Source organism: Triticum urartu, chromosome 2, assembly GCF_003073215.2.
Source record: "Triticum urartu cultivar G1812 chromosome 2, Tu2.1, whole genome shotgun sequence".
Classification (NCBI taxonomy): Eukaryota; Viridiplantae; Streptophyta; class Magnoliopsida; order Poales; family Poaceae; genus Triticum; species Triticum urartu.
The window spans coordinates 722,048,591-722,061,863 of record NC_053023.1 but is presented as its reverse complement, the minus strand read 5'-3'; the positions used below and the strand labels follow the sequence as shown (position 1 = coordinate 722,061,863).

Below are 13,273 nucleotides of genomic sequence, written 5' to 3'. Positions count from 1 at the left end.
TAAAAAAAACAATCAATACAGATTTTCATCAGAATCAAAGCAATTTGGTAAACGGATCAGACTGGCGCTGTTTTGCGAAAAGCCCCTTGTAAATATTAGTCCGCTCTTGAGCGATCAAAGGAATGCTGATGTGGTAGCCACGTGTCCGTTTTCTCCGCCTCGAGTAGGTGTTGGTGTTATTTGCTCAAATAAACGAGTTTATGACCTAAGTCTGATCACTTTTCGAGTTGTTGACTTAAAGCGTGAAATCAGTTTGAATACGTGGACTAATGACATTTTTCTCTCTTAATTAGTTATATCTACATTATGAATTCTTTTTGGTCTAGCGTCTTATTACAAATATGGTGGATATTCACATGCTGCAGTATGAGGGTGGTGCAATGGAGGGGGGTAGGGGATCAAGCATCTGGGACAACTTCACTCACCAGCACCCAGGCATGTACAGTATATACATCTTTTAAATGCAGTGTATCTAATTCTCAAAAAAAAATGCAGTGTATCTATCTTTTTTTTGTTAGCAAAATGTTTGTACAATCTTGTTAATAAGAACATTATCAAAGATGTTTTGAGAGGTCAAGAAATCACCTCTTTATTTAGGCAAATTTTAGCGTGTGAAGCACTCATAGTGTTTAACCACTGGATGGAAAAATCACACACGCACACCTCAAAGCTAATCCAACGGTTGGGAAATCAATTCTTATTTAACAAAGTATTAGGCAACTTAGAATAAGAAACATGGTAGTAATGATATACTATATACTACTCACGTACAAAGCTTAAATTCAAACTTATACAACTTCAACTATTAAAAAAGTTGTTTAGTACAGTGAGGTTAAAAACAGAAACATGAGATCTATTTGCGAAAATATTTGCATAGTACCAGTTTTTTTTACAAACATAATTGTAAGAAAAATAGAGTCAAAGTTTTGTGTTGGAGACTGTAAATATTAAAAAAAGGAGTAACATTATGGTAATATTATCTCAAGGGACGTATGTCGGAGTATCTTACGAACTTTCAATGCCAATATTTCTATTTGTTTTTTTGTGATTATCCAATATTTGTAGTTATATGGACAACTAGGCCATTCTATCCACCAATGGTGTGATCGCCAACAAAGTAATTTAAATTTAGAATTGAGGTTGTTACTTTCAACGAAATGAATATAAATGAGCAGAATAGCCCTTTTTCAATAAAGCTCTACTGACTAAATAATTTTTTGCAGAAAAAATCACCGACAGGAGCAATGGGGATGTGGCAGTGGACTCCTACCATCTTTACAAGGTAGGGATAATTTATAAGTCTTGCTTTTCAACTAGATCTTTAGGATTTTTTTACAAATTATATGGTCAAAGTTGCTGATCAAGATCACACTCTCACAAGATCTTTGAATTTTGATCCAATCCTACAAAAAGAAACTAGGTACTCCCTCCCTTAAAAAAATAATAGATTGTTTAAAACTTTTAGAAGTTTGATAAAATCTACAGGAAAATCAGCATGGATCTACAACATGAAATATATATTATATGAAAATCTATTTCATAATGCATCTAATGAAGCAAATTTGGCGTTGTAGATGTTGATGTATCCTTGTATAGATTTGGTCAATCTTAATGAAGTTTGACTTAGGACAAACATAGAAGTTCAATTATCTTCGTACAAAGGGAATTGTACCGATCCTAATTTTCCAAAAAGACAGGAAGATGTGCGCCTCATGAAGGATATGGGAATGGACGCATACAGGTTCTCCATCTCATGGACGAGAATTCTTCCAGGTATGATATTTTCAAACTGGATACCTCCACTCTCTTTTTTGTTCCAAGTAGAATACTCTATTTTGCATCATCTTCCCATTTCCTAGTCGATATAGAATGTTCAATTGATCTTAATTAATGTTTAATGCATGACAGATGGAACTTTGAGAGGTGGAGTCAACCGAGAAGGCATTAAGTTCTACAATAACTTGATCGATGAGCTGTTGTCCAAAGGTATGATGCTGAACCGTCAATATTTAATTAGATTTATTATGTAATCTATTAAACTGCATGGTGTTGGGGAACGTAGCAATAATTTGAAATTTTCCTACGTGTCACCAAGATCTATCTATGGAGTCATCTAGCAACGAGGGAGGAGTGGATCTACATACCCTTGTAGATCGCGCGCGGAAGCGTTCAAGAGAACGGGGTTGATGGAGTCGTACTCGTCGTGATCCAAATCACCGATGATCCTAGCGCCGAACGGATGGCACCTCCGCGTTCAACACACGTACGGAGCAGCGACGTCTCCTCCTTCTTGATCCAGCAAGGGGGGAGGAGAGGTTGATGGAGATCCAACAGCACGACGGCGTGGTGGTGGAAGCAGCGGGATTCCAACAGGGCTTCGCCAAGCGCTGCGGGAGGAGATAGATGTGTCATGGGAGGGAGAGGGAGGCGCCAGGCCTTAGGTATGGTTGCCCTCCCTTTCCCCCACTATATATAGGGCCAAGGGAGAGGGGGAGGGCGCAGCCTTGCCCCTTCCTCCAAGGAAGGGTGCGGCCAAGGCGGGGGAGGAGTCCATCCTCCCCAAGGCACCTCGGAGGTGCCTTCCCCTTTTAGGACTCTCCCCTTTTCCTCTTCTCTTGGCGCATGGGCCTCTTGGGGCTGGTGCCCTTGGCCCATATAGGCCAAGGCGCACCCCCTACAGCCCATGTGGCCCCCCGGGGCAGGTGGCCCCACCCGGTGGACCCCCGGGACCCTTCCGGTGCTCCCGGTACAATACCGGTGACCCCGAAACTTGTCCTGATGGCCGAAATAGCACTTCCTATATATAATTCTTTACCTCCGGACCATTCCGGAACTCCTCGTGACGTCCGGGATCTCATCTGGGACTCCGAACAACTTTCGGGTTACCGCATACTAATATCTCTATAACCCTAGCGTCACCGAACCTTAAGTGTGTAGACCCTACGGGTTCGGGAGACATGCAGACATGACCGAGATGACTCTCCGCTCAATAACCAACAGCGGGATCTGGATACCCATGTTGGCTCCCACATGTTCCACGATGATCTCATCCGATGAACCATGATGTCAAGGACTTAATCAATCCCGTATACAATTCCCTTTGTCTAGCGGTACGATACTTGCCCGAGATTCGATCGTCGGTATCCCGATACCTTGTTCAATCTCGTTACCGGCAAGTCTCTTTACTCGTTCCATAACACATCATCCCGTGATCAACTCCTTGATCACATTGTGCACATTATGATGATGTCCTACCGAGTGGGCCCAGAGATACCTCTCCGCTTACACGGAGTGACAAATCCCAGTCTCGATTCGTGCCAACCCAACAGACACTTTCGGAGATACCTGTAGTGTACCTTTATAGCTACCCAGTTACGTTGTGACGTTTGGCACACCCAAAGCACTCCTACGGTATCCGGGAGTTGCACAATCTCATGGTTTAAGGAAATGATACTTGACATTAGAAAAGCTATAGCATACGAACTACACGATCTAGTGCTATGCTTAGGATTGGGTCTTGTCCATCACATCATTCTCCTAATGATGTGATCCCGTTATCAATGACATCCAATGTCCATGGTTAGGAAACCGTAACCATCTATTGATCAACGAGCTAGTCAACCAGAGGCTTACTAGGGACATGGTGTTGTCTATGTATCCACACATGTATCTGAGTTTCCTATCAATACAATTATAGCATGGATAATAAACGATTACCATGAACAAGGAAATATAATAATAATCAATTTATTATTGCCTCTAGGGCATATTTCCAACAGTCTCCCACTTGCACTAGAGTCAATAATCTAGTTCACATCGTCATGTGATTAACACTCACAGGTCACATCGCCATGTGAACAACATCCAAAGAGTTTACTAGTGTCACTAAACTAGTTCACATCATCATGTGATTAAGACTCAATGAGTTCTGGGTTTGATCATGTTTTGCTTGTGAGAGAGGTTTTAGTCAACGGATCTGCAACATTCAGATCCGTATGTACTTCGCAAATTTCTATGTCATCTTGTAGATGCAACTACTACGCTACATTTGGAGCTATTCCAAACAACTGTTCTACTATACGAATCCAGTCTACTACTCAGAATAATCTGGATTAGTGTCAAAGTTTGCATCGGCGTAACCCTTTACGACGAACTCTTTTACCACCTCCATAATCGAGAAAATTCCTTAGTCCACTAGTTACTAAGGATAACTTTGACCGCTGTCCTGTGATCCATTCTTAGATCACTCTTGTACCCCTTGACTGACTCATGGCAAGGCACATTTCAGGTGCGGTACACAGCATAGCATACTGTAGAGCCTATGTCTTAAGCATAGGGGACGACCTTCGTCCTTTCTCTCTCTTCTGCCGTGGTCGAGCTTTAAGTCTTAACTTTGTACCTTACAACTCAGGCAAGAACTCCTTCTTTGACTGATCCATCTTGAACACCTTCAAGATCATGTCAAGGTATGTGCTCATTTGAAAGTACCATTAAGCGTTTTGATCTATCCTTATAGATCTTGATGCTTAATGTTCAAGTAGCTTAATCCAGGCTTTCCATTGAAAAACACTTTCCAAATAACCCTATATGCTTTCCAGAAATTCTACGTCATTTCTGATCAACAATATGTCAACAATATATACTCATCAGAAATTCTATAGTGCTCCCACTCACTTCTTTGGAAATACAAGTTTCTCATAAACTTTGTATAAACCCAAAATCTTTGATCATCTCATCAAAGCGTATATTCCAACTCCGAGATGCTTACTCCAGTCCTTAGAAGGATAGCTGGAGCTTTGCATACTTATTAGCATCTTTCAGGATTGATAAAACCTTCCGGTTGTATCACATACAACCTTTCCTCAAGAAAATCGTCGAGGAAACAATGTTTTGACATCCCATCTGTAAGATTTCATAAATAATGCAGTAATTGCTAATATAATTCCAACAGACTCTTAGCATCGCTACGAGTGAGAAAGTCTCACCGTAGTCAACTTCTTGAACTTGTCGAGAAACTTCTTAATGACAAGTCGAGCTTTCTTAATGGTGACATTTACCATCATTGTCCGTCTTCCTTTTAAAATCCATCTGCACTCAATAGCCTTACGACCATCGAGCCGTTCTGCCAAAGTCTACACTTTGTTTTCATACATGGATCCTCTCTCGGATTTTATGGCCTTGAGCCATTTATCGGAATCCGGACCCACCATCGCTTCTCCATAGCTCGTAGGTTCATTGTTGTCTAGCAACATGACTTCCAAGACAGGATCACGTACCACTCTGAAGTAGTATGCATCCTTGTCATCCCAAGAGGTTTGGTAGTGACTTGATCTGAAGTTTCATGATCACTATCATAAGCTTCCACTTCAATTGGTGTAGGTGCCACAGGAACAACTTCCTGTGCCCTACCACACACTAGTTGAAGAGACAGTTCAATAACCTCATCAAGTCTCCACCACCCTCCCACTCAATTCTTTCGAGAGAAACTTTTCCTCGAGAAAGGACCCTGATTCTAGAAACAATCCCTCATTGCTTTCGAATCTGAGACAGGAGGTATACCCAACTGTTTTGGGTGTCCTATGAAGATGCATTTATCTGCTTTGGGTTCGAGCTTATCAGCCTGAAACTTTTTCACATAAGCAGCCCCAAACTTTTAAGAAATGACAGCTTAGGTTTCTCTAAACCATAGTTCATACGGTGTCATCTCATCGGAATTACGTGGTGCCCTATTTAAAGTGAATGTGGTTGTCTTTAATGCCTAACCCATAATCTATCGTGGTAATTCGATAAGAGACATCATGGTATGCATCATATCCAATAGGGTGCAGTTATGATGTTCGGACACACCATCACACTATGGTGTTCCAGGCTGTATTAGTTGTGAAACAATTTCCACAATGTCTTAATTCTGTGCCAAACTCGTAATTCAGATATTCATCTCTATGATCATATCATAGATATTTTATCCTCTTGCCACGATGATCTTTCAACTTCACCCTGAAATTACTTGAACCTTTCAATAATTCAGACTCGTGATTCATCAAGTAAATGTACTCAACATCTACTCAAATCATCTGTGAAGTAAGAACATAACGATATCCACTACATGCCTCAGCACTCATTGGACTGCACACATCAAAATGTATTACTTCCAACAAGTTGCTTTCTAGTTCCATTTTACTGAAAACGAGGCTTTCAGTCATCTTGCCCATGTGGTATGATTTGCATGTCTCAAGTGATTCAAAATCAAGTGAGTCCAAACGGTCCATTTGCATGGAGTTTCGTCATGCATATACACCAATAGACATGGTTCGCATGCCTCAAACTTTTCAAAAACGAGTGAGCCCAAAGATCCATCAACATGGAGCTTCTTCATGCGTTTTATACCGATATGACTTACGTGGCAGTGCCACAAGTAGATGGTACTATCATTACTATCTTTTGGCATGAACATGTGTATCACTACGATCGAGATTCAATAAACCATTCATTTTAGGTGCAAGACCATTGAAGGTATTATTCAAATAAACAGAGTAACCATTATTCTCTTTAAATGAATAACCGTATTGCGATAGACATAATCCAATCATGTATATGCTCAACGCAAACACCAATCTCGATGGTAGAGGGAGCGTGCGATGCTTGATCATATCAACATTGGAAACACTTCCAACACATATCGTCAGCTCACCTTTAGCTAGTCTCCGTTTATTCCGTAGCTTTTATTTCGAGTTACTAACACTTAGCAACCGAACCGGTATCTAATACCCTGGTGCTACTAGGAGTACTAGTAAAGTACACATCAACACAATGTATATCCAATATACTTCTATCGACCTTGCCAGCCTTCTCATCTACCAAGTATCTAGGGTAATTCTGCTCCAGTGGCTGTTCCCCTTATTACAGAAGCACTTAGTCTCGGGTTTGGGTTCAACCTTGGGTTTCTTCACTAGAGCAGCAGCTGATTTACCGTTTCATGAAGCATCCCTTTTTGCCCTTGCCCTTCTTGAAACTAGTGGTTTCACCAACCATCAACAATTGATGCTCCTTCTTGATCTCTACTTTTGTGGTGTCAAACATCACGGATATCTCAAGGATCATCATATATGTCCCTGATATATTATAGTTCATCACGAAGCTCAAGCAGCTTGGTGGTAATGACTTCGGAGAACCATCACTATTTCATCTGGAAGATCAACTCCCACTCGATTCAAGCGATTGTTGTACTCAGACAATCTGAGCACAAGCACAACAATTGAGCTTTTCTCCTTAGTTTGTAGGCTAAGAAAATCATCGGAGGTCTTATACCTCTTGACGTGGGCACGAGCCTGAAATCCCAATTTCAGCCCTCGAAACATCTCATATGTTTCGCGACGTTTCAAAACCGTCTTCGGTGCCTCAATTCTAAACCGTTTAACTGAACTATCACGTAGTTATCAAAATGTGTATGTCAGATGTTCGCAACATCCACAGACGACGTTCGAGGTTCAGCACACTGAGCGGTGCATTAAAGACATAAGCCTTCTATGAAGCAATGAGGACAATCCTCAGTTTACGGACCTAGTCCGCATAATTGCTGCTATCAACTTTCAACTAAATTTTCTCTAGGAACATATCTAAACAGTAGAACTGAAGCGCGAGCTACGACATAATTTGCGAAGACCTTTTGACTATGTTCAGGATAATTAAGTTCATCTTATGAACTCCCACTCAGATAGACATCCCTCTAGTCATCTAAGTGATTACATGATCCGAGTCAACTAGGCCGTGTCCGATCATCACGTGAGATGGACTAGCCAACGTCGGTGAACATCTTCATGTTGGTCGTATCTTCTATACGACTCATGCTCGACCTTTCGGTCTTCTGTGTTCCGAGGCCATGTCTATGCACATGCTAGGCTCGTCAAGTTAACCCTAAGTGTTTTGCATGTGTAAAACTGTCTTACACCCGTTGTGTGTGAACGTAAGGATCTATCACACCCGATCATCACGTGGTGCTTCGAAACGACGAACTTTAGCAACGGTGCACAGTTAGGGGAGAACACTTCTTGAAATTTTAGTGAGGGATCATCTTATTTACTACCGTCGTTCTAAGTAAACAAGATGCAAAAACATGATAAACATCACATGCAATCAAATAATAGTGACATGATATGGCCAATATCATATAGCTCCTTTGATCTCCATCTTGGGGCTCCATGATCATCTTGTCACCGGCATGACACCATGATCTCCATCATCATGATCTCCATCATCGTGTCTTCTTGAAGTTGTCTCGTCATCTATTACTTCTACTACTATGGCTAACGCTTTAGCAATAAAGTAAAGTAATTACATGACGTTTAAGTTGACACGCAGGTCATAAATAAATAAAGACAACTCCTATGGCTCATGCCGGTTGTCATACTCATCGACATGCAAGTCGTGATACCTATTACAAGAACATGATCAATCTCATACATCACATATATCATTCATCACATCCTTTTGGCCATATCACATCACATAGCACACCCTGCAAAAACAAGTTAGACGTCCTCTAATTGTTGTTTGCATGTTTTACGTGGCTGCTATGGGTTTCTAGCAAGAACGTTTCTTACCTACGCAAAAACCACAACGTGATATGCCAGTTGCTATTTACCCTTCATAAGGACCCTTTTCATCGAATCCGATCCGACTAAAGTGGGAGAGACAGACACCCGCTAGCCACCTTATGCAACTAGTGCATGTCAGTCGGTGGAACCAGTCTCACGTAAGAGTACGTGTAAGGTCGGTCCGGGCCGCTTCATCCCACGATGCCGCCGAATCAAGATAAGACTAGTAACGGCAAGCATATTGAACAAAATCAACGCCCACAACTACTTTGTGTTCTACTCGTGCATAGAAACTACGCATAGACCTAGCTCATGATGCCACTGTTGGGGAACGTAGCAATAATTCGAAATTTTCCTACGTGTCACCAAGATCTATCTATGGAGTCATCTAGCAACGAGGGAGGAGTGGATCTACATACCCTTGTGGATCGCGCGCGGAAGCGTTCAAGAGAACGGGGTTGATGGAGTCGTACTCGTCGTGATCCAAATCACCGATGATCCTAGCGCCAAACGGACGGCACCTCCGCGTTCAACACACGTACGGAGCAGCGACGTCTCCTCCTTCTTGATCCAGCAAGGGGGGAGGAGAGGTTGATGGAGATCCAACAGCACGACGGCGTGGTGGTGGAAGCAGCGGGATTCCAACAGGGCTTCGCCAAGCGCTGCGGGAGGAGATAGATGTGTCATGGGAGGGAGAGGGAGGCGCCAGGCCTTAGGTATGGTTGCCCTCCCTTTCCCCCACTATATATAGGGCCAAGGGAGAGGGGGAGGGCGCAGCCTTGCCCCTTCCTCCAAGGAAGGGTGCGGCCAAGGGGGGGGAGGAGTCCATCCTCCCCAAGGCACCTCGGAGGTGCCTTCCCCCTTTAGGACTCTCCCCTTTTCCTCTTCTCTTGGCGCATGGGCCTCTTGGGGCTGGTGCCCTTGGCCCATATAGGCCAAGGCGCACACCCCTACAGGCCATGTGGCCCCCCGGGGCAGGTGGACCCCCTTGGTGGACCCCCGGACCCCTTTCGGCACTCCGGTACAATACCGGTGACCCCGAAACTTGTCCCGATGGCCGAAATAGCACTTCCTATATATAATTCTTTACCTCCGGACCATTCCGGAACTCCTCGTGACGTCCGGGATCTCATCCGGGACTCCGAACAACTTTCGGGTTACCGCATACTAATATCTCTATAACCCTAGCGTTCACCGAACCTTAAGTGTGTAGACCCTACGGGTTCGGGAGACATGCAGACATGACCGAGATGACTCTCCGGTCAATAACCAACAGCGGGATCTGGATACCCATGTTGGCTCCCACATGTTCCACGATGATCTCATCGGATGAACCACGATGTCAAGGACTTAATCAATCCCGTATACAATTCCCTTTGTCTAGCGGTATTGTACTTGCCCGAGATTCGATCATCGTATCCCGATACCTTGTTCAATCTCGTTACCGGCAAGTCTCTTTACTCGTTCCGTAACACATCATCCTGTGATCAACTCCTTGGTCACATTGTGCACATTATGATGATGTCCTACCGAGTGGGCCCAGAGATACCTCTCCGCTTACACGGAGTGACAAATCCCAGTCTCGATTCATGCCAACCCAACAGACACTTTCGGAGATACCTGTAGTGTACCTTTATAGCCACCTAGTTACGTTGTGACGTTTGGCACACCCAAAGCACTCCTACGGTATCCGGGAGTTGCACAATCTCATGGTCTAAGGAAATGATACTTGACATTAGAAAAGCTATAGCATACGAACTACACGATCTAGTGCTATGCTTAGGATTGGGTCTTGTCCATCACATCATTCTCCTAATGATGTTATCCCGTTATCAATGACATCCAATGTCCATGGTTAGGAAACCGTAACCATCTATTGATCAACGAGCTAGTCAATCAGAGGCTTACTAGGGACATGGTGTTGTCTATGTATCCACACATGTATCTGAGTTTCCTATCAATACAATTATAGCATGGATAATAAACGATTATCATTAACAAGGAAATATAATAATAATCAATTTATTATTGCCTCTAGGGCATATTTCCAACACATGGAACATCAGGTATTTTCTTTATTTCATTAGACTATTCTTAAGATTTGAGAACTTTTCTATATCTACAGGGGTGCAACCATTTGTGACCCTTTTTCACTGGGATTCTCCACAGGGATTGGAAGATAAATATGGAGGATTTCTTAGCCCTAATATCATGTAAGTCAACCACTATCTATTTTCTAAGAACATAACTCCCTTGCTTGACGTTTTAGACATGAGCACAATGCAACACTATCAGGTTAACTTATGAATAAGTAAGGAAAATGATTACAAAATATAGTGTATATTTTTTATGAGAAGTCAAACGGAAGCATTTCTCCTAATGTACCTTAATACTCTATAGGTTTTACACATTAGTGGTTGAAGATTGAAAAAGTGTGGCTACACACTTTGTAAAACTATTTCATTTCTGATGAAGGTAGTATCATGTGTAAAAATGTATACATTAACTTTCCAAACTAGATGATGCCCCGCACATTGTTGCAAGAATATTTTGCAACATTTTTCAACAATGAGATTCACCGCATGAAGTATGAATATTTTGAGTAGTAATATAAGAGCTAAAACTGATAATACATATTATTTTTTCTTTGATTATTGTGTAGTTGTAAGGTATTTATTAAATATAAATAACATAATGAAATGAAAATTTTCATGTATTTTTGCATGATGAGGTGAGTCTTTTCCCATACATGTTGCATGATGTTGTGGCATGTTTGCATGTTGAAAGAAATAGGTTAGTGGGAGTGAGCCTTTTCCATGCATGTTGTGTGATGAGGTGGCATGCTTGCATGTTGAGAGAAATATGTTAGTGGGGTCTAGCTATCTAGATATAGAAGATAACCAAGTGACACTGGTGCAGAAATGACTATAAAGACTTTGCTGAAGTATGCTTCAGAGAATTCGGAGATCGGGTGAAGCATTGGATCACATTGAACGAGCCCTGGTCCTTCAGTGTTTCAGGTTATGCAGGGGGCGTAGCTGCACCTGGCCGGTGTTCTCCCTGGGAGGAGGCAAACTGTAGCGCTGGGGATTCAGGGAGGGAGCCATACATTGTCAGCCACCATCAGATACTCGCTCATGCAGAAGCTGTGAGATTGTATAAACAGAAATATAAGGTGACCGACCCAGCCCTTTATCATATCATGCAGCCGCAGTTCGTCCATGAACGCGATTGATATGGTGTACATCAACAAAATGCAGGGCATGCAAAAGGGCAAGATCGGAATAGCTTTGGTCTCATATTGGGCTACTCCCTTATCCGGTACAAAATCTAGTGTTGTTGCGACGAAACGTGCTATAGAATTCATGCTTGGATGGTAAACTCTTTACGTTTCACGCTGGCATAATTTCGTCCTATGTGTTTAGAAGAGATGCAAATTGATCTTATGCTAGGAATAAAAACCCCTGTAGGTTTTTGGACCCGCTCAGCAGAGGAGACTACCCCCAGAGCATGAAAGTATTGGTTGGAAACCGCCTGCCACAGTTCACCAGACAACAGTCTAAATTGGTGAAGGGTGCATTTGACTTCATTGGAATCAACTACTATAGTACAAACTACGCGTATAGCCTTCCTCCGTCCAATTGCTTGAGGAACAGCTACTCTACTGATGCTCAAGCTAATCTTACGGGTGAGCCGATCATGCTAAATCAACGATCAATCTGTCTCTGTTCTTCATTTGCCAGCCTAATAATATCAAGGAAATTATTCCCTTTTAGAAATAAATATTAATTGAATAATAGAGACATTGCCACTGATTACATATGTTAATATTGCATGCTAACATTGCCCAATTATCTTAGGTGTTCGAAATGGTGTCCCCATAGGTCCTCAGGTAACTTGCAACTTACCCACATAAACAGATAAATCTTCCTTCAGTTTTCTCCCAACTTTTTTTGGGTCGAGTAAATGACCTGCATGTAGGCTGCTTCGCCTTGGCTCTACGTCTACCCTCAAGGCCTCCATGATCTGCTACTTTTTCTCAAGGAGAAGTACCACAATCCAACCATCTACATCACTGAAAATGGCAAGTGCATTCTCCTCCGCTAGATAGGAACAATGAGTTCAAAACTTATCTGAAGTATTATTTTTCTCTTTGTGTATTTTAGGATTCGATGAAGCCAACAACAAGAGCCTACCACTAAATGAAGCCCTCAAGGACGATGCCAGGATAGACTACCACCGCAGGCACCTTGATGCCTTGCTGAGTGCGATCAGGTCGGTGGTAGCAGCTTAATTTTACAATCCGACTCTATCAACAAGCCTCGAGATCTTACATCAACTAATTTTCTGTAGGGAAGGGGCAAACGTGAAGGGGTATTTCGTGTGGTCGCTGCTCGACAACTTCGAGTGGGAGAGCGGGTACACAGTGCGGTTTGGGTTACACTTTGTGGACTACAACCATGGTCTGAAACGGTACCCCAAGCGCTCTGCTGGCTGGTTCAAGAATTTTCTCAATGATGATCCCACAGATAACCTGGAAACCAGCGACAAATAATGGAGGCGTTGTACGTATTGCAGATTGCAATAGATGCTTGCCTGATTGTGCAGTTTGATGGAACAAGAAAATACTCTGCAGTGTAAAGATCAATGTAACAGGAGGCTTGTGCAAGAACGTATCT

At 42.5% G+C, this 13,273-nt stretch overlaps 1 protein-coding gene across 1 annotated transcript; it reads left to right on the top strand.

Annotated features, from left to right (window-relative positions):
• The first annotated feature begins 1,227 nt into the window (after window positions 1–1,227).
• On the top strand, window positions 1,228–13,273 carry LOC125540121 (beta-glucosidase 12-like). Its single transcript, XM_048703711.1, has 11 exons — window positions 1,228–1,282; window positions 1,698–1,773; window positions 1,909–1,986; window positions 10,720–10,807; window positions 11,607–11,769; window positions 11,855–11,970; window positions 12,065–12,282; window positions 12,455–12,486; window positions 12,576–12,682; window positions 12,753–12,869; window positions 12,948–13,273. Exons 2-11 carry the CDS (start codon window positions 1,713–1,715, stop codon window positions 13,147–13,149), a joined length of 1,182 nt encoding a protein of 393 aa, XP_048559668.1. The 5' UTR covers window positions 1,228–1,282; window positions 1,698–1,712; the 3' UTR covers window positions 13,150–13,273.

What these genes read in the sequence shown, in the direction of transcription:
- LOC125540121 (XM_048703711.1), top strand. Translation starts at nt 1,713, where the DNA reads ATGAAGGATATGGGAATGGACGCATACAGGTTCTCCATCTCATGGACG. An exon ending in TGTATAAACAGAAATATAAG is followed by an intron (nt 11,770 to 11,854) that starts GTGACCGACCCA and finishes AACAAAATGCAG; the next exon opens with GGCATGCAAAAGGGCAAGAT. An exon ending in TGCTCAAGCTAATCTTACGG is followed by an intron (nt 12,283 to 12,454) that starts GTGAGCCGATCA and finishes CAATTATCTTAG; the next exon opens with GTGTTCGAAATGGTGTCCCC.